This window comes from Neophocaena asiaeorientalis, unplaced genomic scaffold (genome assembly GCF_003031525.2).
Source record: "Neophocaena asiaeorientalis asiaeorientalis breed wild unplaced genomic scaffold, Neophocaena_asiaeorientalis_V1.1 scaffold119, whole genome shotgun sequence".
Classification (NCBI taxonomy): domain Eukaryota; kingdom Metazoa; phylum Chordata; class Mammalia; order Artiodactyla; family Phocoenidae; genus Neophocaena; species Neophocaena asiaeorientalis.
In genome coordinates, this window is record NW_020175821.1 from 1,877,254 (window position 1) to 1,896,130 (window position 18,877).

An 18,877-nucleotide genomic window follows, 5' to 3' on the forward strand; every position below is an offset into this window, starting at 1 on the left:
TCATGCACTAAACATCTTTCACAAATAAGATGTCTGTGTATCTTAAGCCAGGCAGAGTCAACTCTCAGTTCTCTACATAATGAATTATCCATATCCTGTATCTAGTTATTGGGCTAGATAATTAGGGCTGCATGCCTCTGTCCAGTAGCATTATCATGGACTGCTATCTTGAGGCTTCAGTGCTGAGGAATTATATACCAATTTTAGTATTAACTTAAGTATTTTTAAGACTTTGAGTTTCCTGCCCCCCAAAATATTTGTTGTAAAAATTATTTTCACTGTTTTTTTTTAAATTTCAAAAGCCGTATGTATTTATTATAGAAAATAAGAAAATATAGATAAGGAAAAGAAAAGAAGTGCAAGTCATCCATAATTCTCCCACTCAGAAGTAATCACTGTTAACATTTTGGTAATGGGCATCTGCCCTATTTACAAAAATCTCATGTTATACACATTGTTTTATAACCTGCTTTTTCTCTTAAGTGGTAAATATCCACGACATTGGTTTTTTTCCCCTCCAGTATGCAGGCTGTATGTAAAAAAGGTTGGTTTACCATTCATTTTATAGAATAACAGAAATTCCTTAGCTTCATACCCCTCTCATAATCCAGACTTGACAATCCTGGAGGTCTTTCTCCCCACCTCCCACTTCCCTACTCCCTGCTGTGTCAGCTCTTCATTGTTTATCTAGTTAATATATATGTTCCCTGTTTATATTCTTGGACTAGCCTAATTTTATCAGGATCTGAATTGCAAGCTCCTAGGCGAGTTACTGCTGTGTAACTGACTGCATAGCCACTAGGCAGACAGGTGCCTGAGAGGAGTCTGTGAGGGGCGGGGGACAGAGCCAAAAGTTGGAAGAGGGCTCTCATTCCTCTGACTTCCTTAGGTGTTGCCGTCAGCTTCTTGAGGGTGGAGTGTTTTGAGGGTGAGGAATCTTGCTTTAGGACCAGGTTATTCAAAACGTATTCATTTATTTGCAGACAGTAAAATTTGTTCTTTTGGATGTGCAGTTCTGAATTTTGACAGATGCCTAGAGTTGTATAACCACCACCACAATCAGGAGTCAGAACAGGGGACTTCCCTGGCGGTCCAGTGGTTAGGATTCTATGCCTCCACTGCAGCGGGCACAGGTTCAATCCCTGGTCAGGGAACTAAGATGCTGCATGCCGTGTGGCCAAAAAAAAGAAAAGAAAAGATTCAGAACAGTCCCATCATCCCAAGAAATTCCCTCATGCTGCCCCTTTGAAGTCAGCCCTCCTTCCACACACCAACCTCTAGTAACCACTGATCTGTTCTTCATCTCTTATAGTTTTGCCTTTTCCAGAATGTCATATAAATGGGATCATACAGTATGTAGCCTTTTGAGCCTGGCTTCTTTCACTTAGCGTAAATGCATTTGACATCCAACTGTGTTGTGTGTGGGTCAATATATTCTTTTTTATGACTGAATAGTATTCCATTGTATGGATGTACTACAGTTTGGTTATCCATTCATCAGTTGAAGAACAAAGTTGTTTACAATTTTTATGCATTATAAACAAAGCTGCTATAAAATTTTGCACACAGATTTTTGTGTAAACACAGGTTTTCATTTCTCCTGAGGAAATGCCTAGGAATGGGATTGTTGGGTCCCATGGTAAGTGTATATTTAACTTTATAAGAAGCCAACAAACAAAATGGCTGTACCATTTTGTGTTCTCACCAGCATCATATGAGAGTTCCAATTGCTTTGCATCCTCGCCAGCAATTGACATTGTTAGTTGCCAGGCTAGATGCTTGTCTCCACGTTAGAGAAAAAGAGAACTGGTTCGACGTTGTGATGACAAAATTTGTCATAACAGACTCTATAATATTTCTTTATGCCAAATAAGGAATATTATTGGCTTCTGTAGGTTTGGGGTTTTAACTTGATTTTTCCGGGCCATGTGTGTTCATGCCTCTGGCTGAAGAATGATGGGTGACTCACTTTGTGTCTTCCTATAGGTAGATGGAAAGGGGTCCAACAAAGAGCTATTTCCAACAGGAAAACAGCTGGAGCCCTTAGTTGCACCTCTGGCAGATGGAAAGGTGGCTGTGGGTCAGGATGATCTCACCGTGGTGCTCAATGAGGAGGGGATCTGCACACAGAAGTGTGCCCTGAACTGGACAGACATCCCTGTGGCCATGGGTGAGACCACCGTAGCTTCTCTTTCCCACGTTGGGCCACCCTCGAAGAATGGAGCCCCATTCATAGCTTTAGCAGACAGTGGTTTCCAGTGTCATTCACTCTCAGTTCCCCTTCTTGTAAGTAGAAAAGAGTTTTAGGGTTATTAAAAATGGGATATTCTGGGGACTTCCCTGGCGGTCCAGTGGTTAAGACTCTGCACTTCCACTGCAGGGGGCACAGGTTTGATCCCTGGTCAGGGAACTAAAATCCCGCATGCTGCGTGGTGTGGCCCCCCTGCCAAAAAAAAAAAACCAAAAGGGATATTCTGGCTTTTGTAGGAAGTTGGGTTTTGCCCCAGAGGGGGAAGAATGTAAACAGAATTGTACATTTTAGGAAGTGATTATCTACTACTACTATTTTTACCTCTTAGTTCCTTTTCTTTTACCTTCTTTTTAATGGTTTGTGTCTCTGCCAAAAAGACTACATTTGGAAATTAGTGGAAATTTTTTACTTCGTCCTATAATCTGTATAACTCAGCATCAAAAGGTTTTTGATGTGGTTATTGCTGCTCTTGTTTTTGTAGCTTAGAGGCACAGAGTGTGTTCAGGTGTGTCTGTCCTACACATCAGGTGTTTCTGCTCCTACACCTGCCTCAGGCTTCCAGCTCTCTGCGATGGTATTGCCTGGAAGCATATCACCACGTTGGCAGCAATCATTTTTAGTCCGAAGAGTAAGCATTTTCGTTACTGCTGTGGAGAGGCATACAGACATGCTGTCTTTAAGGGCTCTAGCTCGGGAAACAAGGATTACATCTTGCATAAAGAGATGAAACAAGACCCTGCTTAAGGCATTAAATCGGATGAGTTGAGACTTGCTAGTTGAGAAAGGGGAAGTTCATTGTTCAATTAATCAGTAAGAAGTTCCATTAAGATTGCACTAGACCAGGCAAGGAGTTCAGGATCTAGCTTAAAGAAAAATTTCTTTCATTTTAGGCAGAAAGAATAGTTTGAAAAATGAGCAGAAATGCAGAAGACATGCTGATTTGTGAGAGGGCATTCCAGAGGCTGACCTGACTGAAACAGGTGGTGTGGATTATGGAGGAATGAGGATGGGGCCAGTTGTTAGAGGCCCACTCGAAGGTCTGAGAGGCCATTAGATTCCTAAATGGTAGAATTGATAAAAGCATCATGTTCTCTGGTGGTTATTCAGGTGGTGATTAGAGATGAGTAGACCAGAAGGAAGATAAATCAAAAGGACAGTATTTTATAGGGCTCAAGATTATGTATATTCACAAGTTTGCCATGGGTGGGGGTGGTTAAGAGCTTCACAAGAAGCTTCGTGATGTTCTAGGGACCCTTGTTTTCCTTTAGAAGAAGAGGCTTGGTAGACTAGGTGAAGCTGTGTGTAATATGCTGGAAGTAGGTTTCTGGTTCCCCAGCGTGGGGACCCTGTTTTAAGACCTTCGTTAGTTCCCAGCCCCTTTGGCAGTGTTTCGCAAAAACATTTTTGTGCCTTAACACATGGAGGGAGGGGACATTCTTCCTGGGTAGGGTGGAAGAACACCATCTGACAGGAAGAAGACTAAACTTCTTATAGACTTCGATTATATTTCTGCTCTCCTCTTCACTACTGCCCCCAGGCTCCAGTCATTCTGAAAGGACTCCCCATCCCTGTGCCTTCATCTGTGCTGTTGCCTCTTCCTTTCTTGTCTGCCCAGCAGCATGCTGCTCATATGACAAGGCCCCCGTTCAGTGGCACTTCCTCTCAGAAGTCTGCTCTGACCCACAGGCAGCATTAGTCACTTCCCCCTTGGTGCTTCCACTGCCCTTTCAGGTTTCTCCGTCATGCTAGCTGCACTGTCCCACTGGATGCAGTGAGTTGTCTGTCTCCTCTGCTCGTGCAGGAGCTCTGTGGGCTCTGGGCTTATGTCTTGGTCCACTTTGAGAGTGCGTGAAACATCATAGCCTCTTACTAAATGCTTGCTGATTGATGAATTACTGTCATTGTCCGCCATTCATTACATGCTTGCTGGACACCAGCCAGTATGCCAAGTTTGAAGACATAGAGAGATCCAGACCATCTCTGTTGTCAAAGACTTGGGGAGACTGAACAAATGATAAGACATGACAACCAAAAGGGTTTCTAGTATAGATTACTTCTTTTATTGAATTAGACCTTATTAAAGTGGACCAGATTTTAAAAGGACAGAGAAACTTTACATAGTTATCTTTCTTAAAATGAGGTCAGCATAAAAAAAGAATTCAATACAAAAAAACATGCTATTAAATTTTATTTTTTGGTAAGATGAAAAATATCAACATAATAACAACAATAGCATTCAAACTGATGAAGGTATTACTAAGGCCTTAGTTTTTCCGCATTTCTGAGTTCCCTTCTAGCTTTGAAATTTTATTGTACTATTCATTTAGAGTATAAATTGTGAATATAATATGAAAAACTTTTTATCTGAAAATAAATAATGAGGAAAATAAATTTATAGCAAGTAAGTCACACTAAGAAACTATTCTTATAAATATATTCTTTGAGGTTACGTTTTTATATGATAATTATGCCATCTAGTGGTTCATTTTTTACTAATTAAAAAATTTCTATTTTTAATTGTAGTTAAAAACAACACATAGCATAAAATCTATCACCTTAACCATTTTTTGTTTTTTTTTTACATCTTTATTGGAGTATAATTGCTTTACAATGTTGTGTTAGTTTCTGCTGTATAACAAAGTGAATCAGCTATATGTATACATATATGCCCATATCCCCTCCCTCTTGCGTCTCCCTCCCATCCAATTTGTATTCCTTTTATTTCTTTTTCTTCTCTGATTGCTGTGGCTAAAACTTCCAAAACTGTTGAATAATAGTGGTGAGAGTGGGCAGCCTTGTTTTGTTCCTGATCTTAGAGGAAATTCTTTCAGTTTTTCACCATTGAGAATGATGTTGGCTGTGGGTTTGTCATATATGGCCTTTATTATGTTGAGGTAAGTTCCCTCTATGCCTACTTTCTGGAGAGTTTTTATCATAAATGGGTGTTGAATTTTATTGAAAGCTTTTTCTGCATCTGTTGAGATGATCATATGGTTTTTTATCCTTCAATTTGACCTTAACCATTTTTAAGTGCACAGTTCAGTAGTGTTATGTATATTCACATTGTCATGCAGCACATTTCAGAACTTTTTCATCTTGTAAAACTAAAACTCTGTACCTATTAAACAAGAACCCATTTTCCCCTCCCTCAGCCCTTGGCACCATTCTACTTTCTGTTTTTATGAATTTGGCACACTAGTTACCTCATGTAAGAAAATGGCTACACCGAGAATGCCATCCAGCTGCCTTCTCTGTGAACCATTGAGCATTAGGTGGAGTTCTGCATCTTTTCGCTGTGAAAATCTCAAGCAGAAATAACATTGGCCAGAAATGTGGATCTCTTTCTCTAGCATAATTTTAGGGAAAAAAAAAAAAAAGAGAAGTTGCCCTCCTCTTGCCTTTCCTAAGAGAATGAAAGAAGTTATGTAACCTTGTTCTCCCACTGACTCATTGTTAGGGGAGCTGCAGCTGGCCTTGGTCTGGCCTGGCTTTGTGACGGATGAGAAAGGAGCCAGTGACGCTTTCACCCAGCTCTCTCGGGGAAACAGTAGGAGTGGAGTCACGTCCCTCTGAGCAAAGCTGGATGCATCTTTTTTGTGCAGGAGATTTAGCATCACTGAGACAAACATTTTTTTTTTCTTTGTATATCACAGTGTAGGATCCTGGCTTGGTATTTGACTAGTGGACCATTTGGAGATCCAAGTGCAGCTTAGAACTGAGAAGCTGAAACAGTCCATAACCCTAAAGGCTTAGAACAGAAGCGCAACTCAAGATGTTCTCTCTTGTGCAGAGCACCAGCCTCCCTACATCATTGCAGTGTTGCCTCGATATGTGGAGATCCGGACATTTGAGCCAAGGCTTCTGGTCCAGAGCATTGAATTGCAAAGGCCCCGTTTCATTACCTCAGGAGGGTAAGGAATTTCTTTCTTGACTGTAGCTGCCATATTATTGCAAAGCTTTAAAGTTATCTGTGTTATCATAAAGCCAGCACTCTTTTGCTAATCCTCTTCTGTCTCCAGATCAAACATTATCTATGTGGCCAGCAACCATTTTGTTTGGAGACTCATTCCAGTCCCCATGGCAACCCAAATCCAACAGCTTCTCCAGGACAAGCAGTTTGAATTGGCTCTGCAGCTTGCAGTAAGTCTTGTTTCTGAGATTTGGGTGTGAGAAATGGGCCTTCCTCATTGTTCTCCAGAGTAGCGGATTTTAGTTTAGATGTTCTTATTTAGTTTGGACTGGAGGAATAAACACAGAGCTGAAAGTCAGGGGGCTTGGATTCAGGATCTGACCCTGCCATAAAATATCTATGTGACTCTAAATGATTTCACTATCTCAGTTTGCTTATCTGTCAAATGTAGAATGAATGCAAATTATACTAAATTATACTAGTATTTCATAGAATTAATAGGACAGTAAAATAATTTAATAGATATGGTATGGCCTTGAAAAATTAAGGACAATGCTAACATTAAAATAACAGTCATAACTGTCAAGATTACAGTGTGGTTGAATGCAACAACTACAGGGCCTCTCAAAATCCCTTTCACCAGTAGTCTCCTGGGCTTGGGTAAGTAGGCCTTCTTTAGGTATTCTGAACCCACCTCAGGTTGCTACATTCAATTCAGCAGGGCTGCAGTCACAAGACTCACTCTCCTTGAATGGATGGGATGTTACTTGTGGGATGTTACTCACAGCAAAGTACTGACCATACTGTTCTTTCAGTGATGCTCTCATTGCCAAAACACTTCTTGGAGATTGACTTTCAAGTCTTGTCTTATTCTTTTAAACATCCCCAGTGGTGATTATTGTCATCTCTAAAGGGTGGATTTGATTTTATGAAACAACTAAAAGTCATTCCAAGCCTCACTTAGTCATTAAACTGGACAGTGCTAATTTGGTAAAAGAGAAGAGATTTTTTGAAGATAATAGTAGGAAAACTTAGTTTTCAGAGTATCTTATAAATTACTTCTGAAAGGGAAACAGTGGGCACAAATTTTGGAATACATATGTTTATAATTCTATATGGTGTATACTTTTGAAGAGCAACATTTATTTTGGGTGTATAAGTTCTAGATATAAAACAAAAATCCAGTCTTAGTAGTTAGACACATTTAATATACCATAGATTGTTTCTGTCTTGGGCCATTTAATTTTAGCATCTTACTATTTTTCTCCCCACTCATCTGTTTCTCTAAATTATTTTATTTTCATTTTTAAAATAATGATACCCATGAACCCACCATCCTATCCCCCCAAAATAACTTACATAACCTATATGTCCCTCCCCATCCCATCCCTCTGCCTACCCTCCAGACACAGCCATTATCCTAACTTTGTGTTTATCGTGCCCTTAACATTTTTTTGTTTAATCTTTCATATATATTTGTGTACTTGAATATGTATTTAGTTTTTGAACTTTATAAAAAGGGTATTATGTAGCACATAGCTTTTTTTAGTATCTATTTTTCTTAAAAGGAAGGTCTCAGGTCTTTCCAGTGATCTTCCTGCTGCAGGTTGTCTGTTAAATCTTCAGTAGAGAAGATGGAAGTGGGTTTCCATTTTCCCTTCTCTTTTCTAGGCTTGTACTTACTAGGTGTTCTGCTCTATGACAAAAGAAGGTTGTTTGATATCATCTTAGCTCTTGAGGAACCTATCTTTTATTTAAATTAATCAGAGAACGTACATGAAACTTTCAGAGGGCAGTTATGTACTAAACTTTGCTTTGGGCTGGAAAAGGCCTCCTAAGGTTGGACCTTTTAAGGATAGGTAGGAGCAGGAGCAGGAAACAGGGAGAGTTACAGAGCCTGAGGAAGTTAAACAAGTGAAAACAGGGCTTCCCTGGTGGTGCAGTGGTTGAGAATCTGCCTGCCAATGCGGGGGACACGGGTTCGAGCCCTGGTCTGGGAGGATCCCACATGCCGCGGAGCGACTAGGCCCGTGAGCCACAGCTACTGAGCCTGCGCACCTGGAGCCTGTGCTCCGCAACAAGAGAGGCCACGACAGTGAGAGGCCCGCGCGCCGCGATGAAGAGTGGCCCCCGCTTGCCACAACTAGAGAGAGACTTTGCACAGAAACGAAGACCCAACACAGCTATAAATAAATTAATTAATTAATGAACTCCTACCCCCGACATCTAAAAAAAAAGAAGAAGAAGAAGAAGAAGAAGTGAAAACAAGTGTGGAAACAAGTATTTCCAGGATGTTTGGAGGCCATCCTGACTGGCATGTAGGGTGTGACTTGAATGTCTGGGAATAACCTAGCTAAGGAGGCTGTGCCAGGCTTTGAGAGCCTTTAAAACACCAAGCAGGAGAGCTTAGCCCAGGCGTGGCAACATGCTGATGATGGCCTGGACTAGGGTGAACGCAATAGAAGAGGAAAAGAAAAGAAGGGAAAACATGGAGAGACCTTTTTTTTTTAAATTGGGGTATAGTTGACATGGAGAGACATTTCAAAGGAAGAAATTAAATGTGGCAAAGATTGGTTAAAAAGGGTATAAGGGGGGAAGAGGTTAAAGGAAGAAGCAGAGATAATAAGTAGCTCTATTTATTTGGATTTTACTGTGAACAGGACCTTTCCCAACTGTGCCAGCTGTGTTAAACGTCTTTCATTCCTTGAGCAGGCCATGTTCTCTCTGTCATTTTAGAGCCCTGCGCACACTTGCTGTCCTCTTGGCCTGGAATCTCCTCCCGTCTGTCACCTGCCAGCCTCGCCTGGCCAACTCCAGCTCATCCTTTGTGTCTCAGTTTACGTTCCTCCTGGGAGCCTTCCTGGACCCACTGCTCACACTAGACTGAATACCCTACCCACATGCTTCTGTCATCACTCACCCTGTTTTGTTTTGATTTTTTGTTTTAAAACTAAACTCTAGACTTTATTCAGATTTCACCAAGTTTTTCCAGTAATGTCCCTTTTTCTGTTCCAGGTTCAAATCCAGAAATCACATTGTATTTAGCTGTCATGCATTCTTAGTGTCCTCTGAGCTGTGGCGGTTTCTTAGTCTTTCCTTATTTTTCACGACCCTGACAGTTTTCAGGAGTACTGGTCAGGTATTTTGTAGGAACCCTATTGTATTTTAATTGCATAGTGACTTATGATTAGAATGTAAGGGCAGTCTGTGAGGGCATAGCATGTTTCAGGGTATTGTCTGATACCTGGTGTATACTGAATAAATATTTGTTGAGTGAGTGTGCTCCTACCTATTATATTCTCTTATCAGGAAATGAAAGATGATTCCGACAGTGAAAAACAGCAACAGATCCATCACATCAAGAACTTGTATGCCTTCAACCTCTTCTGCCAGAAGCGTTTTGATGAGTCCATGCAGGTCTTTGCTAAACTTGGCACAGGTAACAAGTGGGTATGGCCTAGGGATAAGGAACTAAATCGAGGGAGGGGGAACTGGAAAGGATGGGGAGAAATGACACCAGACTTCTGAGAATGGGGAAAGTTTACGCTCATCTAAATTGATCCTCGTACCTAACAGGATCCTGTGGGTGGCCATGTGGCTACATATTTACAGTCCTGATCTTACGACTCTGGTCTCACCTATATATACAGACTTCCAGTTTTCTGGGATGCTTTGCCCTTGCCATTAGAGGAAGGTAACAGAAAGTCATTCAAGTCAACACATGTGTGTTTGATCATCTAGTGGTTATTGACTGCTGTTCTAGACAAAAGTCACTGGCCTGAACTTAGTAGGATTCAACAGTAGGTCATTTTTTAAAAAATTTATTAATTTAATTTATTTATTTTTGGCTGCATTGGGTCTTCGTTGATGCACGCAGGCTTTGCTCTAGCTGCGGCGAGTGAGGGCTACTCTTCGTTGTGGTGCGTGGGCTTCTCACTGCAGTGACTTCTCTTGTTCAGAGCTTGGGCTCTAGGCGCGTGGGCTCAGTAGTTGTGGCATACAGGCTTAGTTGCTCCGCAGTTTGTGGGATCTTCCAGACCAGGAATCGAGCCCGTGTCCCCTGCATTGGCAGCCGGATTCTTAATCACTGCACCACCAGGGAAGTCCCACCTGTAGGTCATTTTTAAGAGCCACGTAGGGCAGTGCTGCAAATCCCTTTCTTTTCTCAGTGTCCTAAAAGCTCTCTAGACACTAGAGCATTGTGATGAGGAGCAGGTACTTTGGAGGCAGACTGCCTGACCTCAGGCAGACTGGACTCTCTCTGCTTCAGCTTTCTCCTCTGCAAAACAGGGAGAATAATACTACTCACCTCATGGTGTGGCAGTGAAGATTATGTCAAGTGCTTAGAACAGGAAAGTGCTTAGAACAGTGTGTGGTACTTAATAAATGCCAGGTAAGTGTTTGCTGTTATTATTATTAAATTTTTCATTTGGGTATATTCCATTTTTGCTTAATTTAGATCAATCTATATATACTTGGTTTGACTCTCTATCTCCTCTTTTTTTCTCCTCTTTGTTTACCTTTCTTGCATCTTCCCTTGACCTTGGCCAGCAATAAACTGTGGTAACTCCCTGTATCAGTTAAGGTTCTTGGTTGTGAGCAGTAGAGACCAATTCTGGAGAATTCAAACAGTATCTGGTTAAATTAAGCATGGCTTATTGGAATATTAAGGGAATGGCAGGTGGAGGAGCCTACCAAATGAATGGGGGACCAGGCTTGGGAATAGTAGGAACCAAGGTTGCTCCGGAGGACCTCCCAGCAGGAAATAGGAAGCTGGACAGTAATCCCTCTGTAGCCAGGACAGCCGAGGCAGTCCTCCACCGGCACAGCCACTTCCTTAGCTGTTACTGCCACCACCTCCCCTGTTGTTGCATCCTCAATAAAAGTTGCCCCCATCAGCTTGTATTAGCTGTCTAATGCCATGTAGCAAATTATCCCAAAAGTTAGTGACTTAAAATAACAAATCGTCTGTTATCTCTCTTGGTATCTGTTGGTTAGGAATTTGGGAAGTGCTCAGCTGGGCAGTTCTTGCTTGGGGTCTCTCATGTGGTTGCAGTTGTGTACTGGCTGGGCTACCTTTGTCTGAAGTCTTGACTAGGCTAGAGGATCTGCTTCCAAGGTGGCTCACTCTCATAGTTCACATGTTGGCTGGTTATGGGCTGGGGACCTCAGTTCTTGTCCAGGTGGGTATCTCCATAGGGTTGCTTGAGTGTCCTCATGCAGAGTGACTAGCTTTTCCTGGAGTGAGTGATCCAGGAGGCCTAGGTGGAAGCCTCAGTGCCTTTTACGATGGTCACTTCTCCTGTATTCTATTGATTTACAGGGCTTTCCAAGTTCAAGGCAAGGGAACACAGACCCCACCTCATGATGGAGGAGTATCAGCATTACATAAAAGAAGCGTGTAGGACTGGATATATGTTGATGTGTGCCATACTGCTTGTCATCCTTGAATCACTTTCTCAAGTTCAAAGGGATCTGATTGGCCAGGATTAGGTCATGGTGTCACTCCTTCTGACTGTTCTAGGGGTGGGAAAGGAGGTTGTGGCTACACGCTGCTTCTAAAGGCAAAGATAGTTGCCTGAACTGTTCTCCCACCAAGACGACACATGGTCTGGAAGAAGGAGCCCACCAAAATGAAATAGTTTGCTCTTAAGAAGAAGGATGGAAGCTGGGTACCCTGAAATTGATAAATATTTACCATCCTTCCTCTGAATGAACTCAGTTGGGGCATTTGTTTTCAGTACGCCACCAGCTCTTTGGGAAGACACTGGAATAATAAGCTAGAACTGCTGTAAAAACTTGACCCTTTTTCCGTGTACCAACAATACTTGAACTTTAAAATCAATCCTAATGAAGCTACTACTTTTTAACTTGTTCACTCCACAAATATATACTGAACTCTTAAGAGAGTGCAGTGCATTCTGCTGGGCCCCAGGCAACAGTAATCAGACAGGAATTCTGCTTTCAAAGAGCAGTCTAGTAGGGAAGATAAGGCACAAGTGGACCCTTACCAGCAGCAGGAGGTATGTGCTGGTGGTGATGTGGTCTGGGGACAGCTGGCTATTGACTGGGCCTTTGGGGCCTTTGGGGCAGCATCTCCATTGACTGACTTCAATCTAAGGACTGGTCCTTAGGTCCTATAGTAGATTTCTTAGTATATTCAGAGATCATCAGACCCCTAGTGACAGATTGACCCTGACACATGAGACTGATATATTAATAGAATGTCCCTTTATTTGGGAGGCTAGATCCCTTACAATGGCCAGAATATTCGTGTGGCACCTAGGGTGCCCTTTTTTATATGTATCGAGGTACAGGCATTTTTGCTATAATGCCTTGAATGTGGTCCTGCAGAACCTTATGTTCTATAACAAATATGAAAAATAACAGGACTTAAGGGGCAAATAACATTGGAGCAGACCACTCATATCCTAGGCAGCTTTGTAACTGGAACTGGATAGCTAAAAATAGCTATCCTACTAAAATGAAATTCCCACTGTTTTTGGTACCCAGCATGATAGTCCTTTGCTATCTTAAACTCTGGGGCTGTGCTTTCTCTTTTGAGATAAGATCTTTGAGAACATTTGCTTCTGATAGAAACTAGTTTCATCAAAGTAAAAAATCTGATCCTGGGTGCAGACTTCTTTATGAGACCTCCAAAACAATTAATGCAGAGGAAACATCTTTTTTTTTTTTTTTTTTTTGAGGCAAGGAAACATCTTTGCTTCATTTTTACTCTCATCTTCCCCAGATGGCTTAACTTAGTAGAAAGTATAGTGGTTTTTGAAGCTACTAATCAGCCATTACTTGCACTAATTTATAGGATTTTCAGCTCTTTTCTTTAGATCTTCCTGTATAAGTTAAGGTTTCTCATTAATTGTAAGAAAGCTTGCCCCTGGTCACTTCAAAGCATTAACAAGCTGGGAAAAATTGCATACCAACCAAAACAACTTTTGCCTCATACCTACACCATTCTCCCACTTACCAGCTGCACATGAGCCAATTCAGATTAAAAAATCTATCACACATAGTATAATACCCTCTAGGTCCATCCGTGTTGTTGCAAATGGCAAATTTCATTCCTTTTTATGACTAATATTCCATTGTGTGCGTATATATATATGCCACATCCTCTTTACCCATTCACGTATCGATGGACACTTAGGTTGCTTCCATGTCTTGGCAAAAATAATGTTGCAGTGAACATTAGCGTGCATATATTTTTTTGAATTAGTGTTTTTATTTTCTTTGGATAAATACCCAGAAGTGGAATTGTTAGATTGTATGGTAGTTCTATTTTTAAATTTTTGAAGAACCTCCATACTGTTTTCCCTAGTAGGTGCACCAATTTACATTTCCACCAACAGTGCATAAGGGTTCCCTTTTCTCCACGTTCTTACCAACACTTATTATTTCTTGTCTTTTTGGTAGTAGCCATTCTTTTTTTTTTTGGATGTGTTGGGTCTTCGTTGCTGTGCGCCGGCTTTCTGTAGTTGCGGTAAGCAGGGGCTACTCTTCGTTGCGGTGCGCGGGCTTCTCATTGCGGTGACTTCTCTTGTTGTGGAGCACGGGCTCTAGGCACACGGGCTTCAGTAGTTCTGGCTCGCGGGCTGTAGAATGCAGGCTCAGTAGTTGTGGCGCATGGGCTTAGTTGCTCCTCGGCATGTGGGATCTTCCCAGACCAGGGCTCAAACCCATGTCCCCTGCATTGGCAGGTGGATTCTTAACCACTGCGCCATCAGGGAAGCCCCAAGAGTCATTCGTTTTAAAAAGTCAGTCTGGAACTTATGTTGCTGTAGAACTAGTCTTGTTTTAGTTTATCCTTAAATTGCTGTGTTCCTTTCTGGGGAATCATGTTTACCTTCCATGTAGATCCTACACATGTGATGGGCCTGTACCCAGACCTGCTACCCACAGACTACAGGAAGCAGCTACAGTATCCTAACCCACTGCCTGTGCTCTCTGGGGCTGAGTTGGAGAAGGCTCACTTAGCTCTGATTGACTACCTGACACAGGTAGGTATATACAGAAGTATATGGAAGAGCTTACCTGGAAGTTCCAGTACCTGCTTCTCTATGGCAGGGAACTGGGGGCCTTCTATAATGCCACAGGTGTTCCATAAATGAACACTATTGAAGTCTGGCGGGGGTGGACATTTTTTTCTGCTTCATCTCCCTGCTTAACAATAGTATTGAGCTCTTTTTTGCTAAATCCTGATACCAGGAAACACATTCAGTTCATGGTAAATTCACACTAAGCTATTATAGGAAATAAAAACAGAAAAGTTTAGTTGATAGAAAAGAATACATTTTTTAAAACAAACTTTTTGGGAACATATATACTTTTGGAAAAAATACCTGCTCTATGCAGCAAACTTGGAAAACACAGAAAAGTATAAAACAAAAATAAAAATCACCTATAGCTCTACCACCCAGAGAAAATTAACTAACATTTTAGTGTTGTCCTTCCAGACTTTTATTTGTACCTGTGAATAATTTTTGTTTATTTACATATTAGTTTACTTATTACAAATGGATATCAAGCTGTATATTGTTTTATAGCTTACTTTTAAAACATTTAGTCACATATTAGGAAAGTCCTTCCCTGTCATTAAATATTCTTCTATAACATGTTTTTTTTACGGGGAGTATTTAGACTTAAATTATTTTCAATTTACTGTTATGGCAGATAAGTGAAATTTTCATGTCAGCACTAAAACTAATGTCTCCATTGAAGCCTCTGAACCCTACATTTCTGTGCAGAAGGTTATTATTTATTTCCTGTTCACCCACTCAGAGTCAGAGAACTTACTAAATTTTTTCCCAGAAGTGTTCTGCTGACCTTTGTAAGAGGTCCTCTGGATGGGCATGAGAAGTATTGCTAGGAAAATTGTAAGCCAGCTTCCCATCACCTGCTTCTGGGTCAGTGGGTGTCCCACAGGTCCAGTCAGGCATCCATTGCTTTGGCACTTCCTTGACATTGGGTTCCAGGGGTGGCTGACAGCACACAAACTTGCCCCTGTCTGCATACTGCACACCCCATGAGCCAAGTGAAAAAAGGTTCCCGGGACAGAAAGTCTCCCAAGCGTATGGCATCACAGAAGACCCTCTATTTTCAACATCTTAGCTTTAGGGGACTTCAAGCATACATTTTTCCCTGGCCTTCTCCACTGAGCTTGGAATATGTGGAGGTAACTGACATGAGCATTGTGCCACAGAGTTGGTAGAACAAATAAGACCATGGGCGTGTCAGACACAAAATAGTACAAACTGGATGATTCTGTTTATATAAAGTTCGAGAACAGGGGAAAAGTAATCTCTAGTGATAGAAATCAGATCAGTGGGGGTAGAGGGTGGGTGAGATTCTTTGGGAAGAGCACAAGGGAACTTTCAGGGGTAACAGAAATGTTTCGTTTTTTGATTGGGATGGTGGTTACATGCATGTATATATCTGTCAAAACGCATATGATAGTATACTTTTTTTTTTTTTTTTTTTTTTGCGGTATGTGGGCCTCTCACTGTTGTGGCCTCTCCCGTTGCGGAGCACAGGCTCCGGACGCACCGGCTCCGCAGCCATGGCTCATGGGCCCAGCCACTCTGCGGCATGTGGGATCTTCCCGGACCAGGGCACGAACCCGTGTCCCCTGCATCGGCAGGCGGACTCTCAATCACTGCGCCACCAGGGAAGCCCCTGATAGTATACTTTTAAGGGGTACATTTTATTGTATATAACTTATACCTCAATAAAGTTGATTTAAAAAAAGAAAAGAACAGGGGCTTTGGAATCAGACCCTAATTTGAAATCTGCCTCTGCCACTTAGGAGGTATCTAATATCTGTGCCTTAGGTTCTTCACTTATAAAATGGGGCTAATATTACCTGCATTTGTTTCAGGTTTACAATAGGATAATATATAAAGTGCTTGGCATAGTGCCTGGTCTGTAGTAAATACTCAGTAGGTCATTGTCTTTGTGTCTGGTGATTTGGTGGTCATCTATTTTGATCCCTGATAAAAATTGAATGCTCATGTGGGATCAGGGTGGGTAGGTGTGAGCTGATTTAGACGTATTTGGAATTGCCTAGTAGCTCGGGTGATAAAGAAAGATTTAGTCCTGGCCTTGACCCCGCATTTTTGGCCTTGGCAGAAACGAAGCCAATTGGTCAAGAAGCTGAATGACTCTGATCACCAGTCTAGCACCTCCCCGCTCATGGAAGGCACTCCTACCATCAAATCCAAGAAGAAGCTGCTGCAAATCATTGACACCACCCTGCTCAAGTGCTACCTCCATGTGAGTCCTCCAGCACTTGGGTCCCCACAGCTCCCTACTCTGGGTCCCTGCCCCTGGTAAGAGTGAAGCCTTTGATGACAGGAACCAGCTACTCTTGGTCTGACGTCTGTGAGCTTCTTGGAATTGAGGGGATATGGCGAGATGTTGACCCAGAATCTTACAGTGGGCTGGTCTTCTCTGCTAAGATGGGGGTTAGTGCTACGAGGTGAACAGGGACAGTATTTCCCCAAAGAAAATTTCCCCTTTCTTTACCCTCCCTCTCCCAAGAAAACCTTGAAACATGTTGTTTGAAAGAGCATAAATGCTTTACAAGGTACTACCTGTAGTCCTGGCAAAGGGTTGTTTGCTCTCTCTTGCTTGTCACACCCCTGGTGTTTCAGCCTGAAGCAGGCCGGGGCTGGGGAAGGGGCGGGCTCCCCAGGAAGCAGCTTCTGCTGAAATCCTGCCTCCTCTGCAGACGAACGTGGCCCTGGTGGCCCCCTTGCTGCGCCTGGAGAACAACCACTGCCACATCGAAGAGAGCGAGCACGTGCTGAAGAAGGCTCACAAGTACAGCGAACTGATCATCCTGTATGAGAAGAAGGGGCTCCATGAGAAAGGTGAGTGGAGGAGAGGTTTCTTTGGTTGGGAGAATCTCTTGTATTTTGACTGAGGTGTTGTTACCGAATCAGGTCCGGCTGCTCCCCGCTCAAAAATCAATACACGAGAGAGAGACAAATGCTGGTAAGAAAGGAAAGTTGCTTTTACTGAGAGTGCTGGCAGTCTGGGGAGATGGTGGACTCAGTGTGCCCCAAAAACCCCCTCTGGAGATTCTGCTCGACAAAGGGAAAAAGGGAAGTAATCTCAGTTAATCATTGAGATAGGGGCCGTCCCCCACTGTGTGCAGGCCTGTTGCCTTCTCGTGATTTTTCTTTAGATGCTATCTTGTTCACACAGTTTGTTCACAAGATTACTGAAGGGGAAGCTAGGGAGAAGATTTGGCCCTCTTTTAATTACTTATTCTTCATTTCTACTTCTTTGATCTATGGAAAGAACCAAGGAGTTAAGCAAAGTATTGTGTGATCACAAGATTTGAAAGGTGTGCTAGGGCTACAGATAAGCAGAGCATGTAGGTGCCCAGTTTAAGGTTAGTGACAAGACAAAGGGGCCTCCTGCAAAGACCTCTTTCCTGCCAAAAACTGCTTACAGTGTGATGACTTTCCAAGGAGATACACCTTCTGGAAGGGGTTCATGACCTTATTCTTGGGCTTCGTGGCCAGCTCTGCAGGTGCTGGTGGACCAGTCCAAGAAAGCGAATTCCCCTCTGAAAGGCCATGAGAGGACAGTGCAATACCTGCAACATCTGGGTAAGTCCAGCTTGTGGAAGGGGCGCAGGGAGAGGACGGTGCAAGTGGACCTGACCTCTCTCCCTTTCTGATTCCGACTGGTCATTCCCCCTCCCTCCCTCATGTTCACCTAACTGGGTTCCTCTGACTGGGGTGAACGTCCCCCTGGTGATGGAACCATGACAGCTCCTTGGTGTGTAGCCAGCTCGGTAGGCCCAAGCAGCCCTGAGTGACTGGTGCTTGGACAGAGCTATCTCCTCCGGAAGATAAATCCTGGGCGACCTGGGCATCTGCCTTCCCGGTCCTATGGGCAGAGTGGGTGGGCTTCATCTGCTGACTTTTCCCTATAGGCACAGAAAACCTGCATTTGATTTTCTCCTACTCAGTGTGGGTGCTGAGAGACTTTCCAGAGGATGGGCTGAAGGTAGGTCACGGAGCCCCTTGGATTTATCTGGCACCACGGTTGGTCCTGATTCTACTTCAGATGGCAGTGGATGGAGGGGGAGGAAGGATTCATGCAGTTCTTTGGTGTTTCAAAGACTGGGAAACATGGAACAGCAACGAGTGGAGTGGAAAGAGCCTGGTGCAGATGCCAGGAGACCTGCGACCTAGTCTGTCCCATAGTAACTGGCCACGGATGCCCTTCCCATACAGTGTCTGTCCCCTTGACCCTACGCTTGTGTGCATGTGCATTTGGAAGAATTGCCATCAGATGGTTCTGCTGCTAGAACTCGGGTTTTGTTCCAACAGATATTTACTGAGGACCTCCCAGAGGTGGAGTCTCTGCCGCGAGACCGAGTGCTTGGCTTCTTAGTGGAGAATTTTAAGGGTCTGGCAATTCCATATCTGGTAAGGTATTTTTTTGATCTGAACTAAAAGGCTTCAAACCCAGGATCCAGGACTGCATGAGTCAGTGATTAGCCAGTTCAGATTAGGGTTTGTGTCCCTTGGGGATTGGAAGGAATGTAAGGAAGGAATTGGAAGGAATGTAAGGAATGTAATATCTTCTGAAGACAGAGATCCCAGTAGACCAAGCTGGAGATGGCACTTTTTGATGCTACCTTCTAAAGATTTAAAGATGCTACCTTCTAAAGATGACGTACA

General features: G+C 42.8%; 1 protein-coding gene across 2 annotated transcripts in view; it reads left to right on the top strand.

Moving 5' to 3' along the window:
* The window catches only part of VPS39 (VPS39 subunit of HOPS complex), a 44,757-nt gene that overhangs the window by 18,567 nt on the left and 7,313 nt on the right, over nucleotides 1-18,877 (top strand). For both annotated transcript variants that reach the window (XM_024732465.1, XM_024732466.1), the window contains 10 exons: nucleotides 1,987-2,170; nucleotides 6,042-6,162; nucleotides 6,271-6,391; nucleotides 9,471-9,600; nucleotides 14,034-14,176; nucleotides 16,305-16,448; nucleotides 16,906-17,047; nucleotides 17,708-17,794; nucleotides 18,124-18,197; nucleotides 18,524-18,622. In XM_024732465.1, coding sequence (XP_024588233.1) covers nucleotides 1,987-2,170; nucleotides 6,042-6,162; nucleotides 6,271-6,391; nucleotides 9,471-9,600; nucleotides 14,034-14,176; nucleotides 16,305-16,448; nucleotides 16,906-17,047; nucleotides 17,708-17,794; nucleotides 18,124-18,197; nucleotides 18,524-18,622 — 1,245 coding nt within the window. The remainder of the gene's footprint in view (nucleotides 1-1,986; nucleotides 2,171-6,041; nucleotides 6,163-6,270; nucleotides 6,392-9,470; nucleotides 9,601-14,033; nucleotides 14,177-16,304; nucleotides 16,449-16,905; nucleotides 17,048-17,707; nucleotides 17,795-18,123; nucleotides 18,198-18,523; nucleotides 18,623-18,877) is intronic.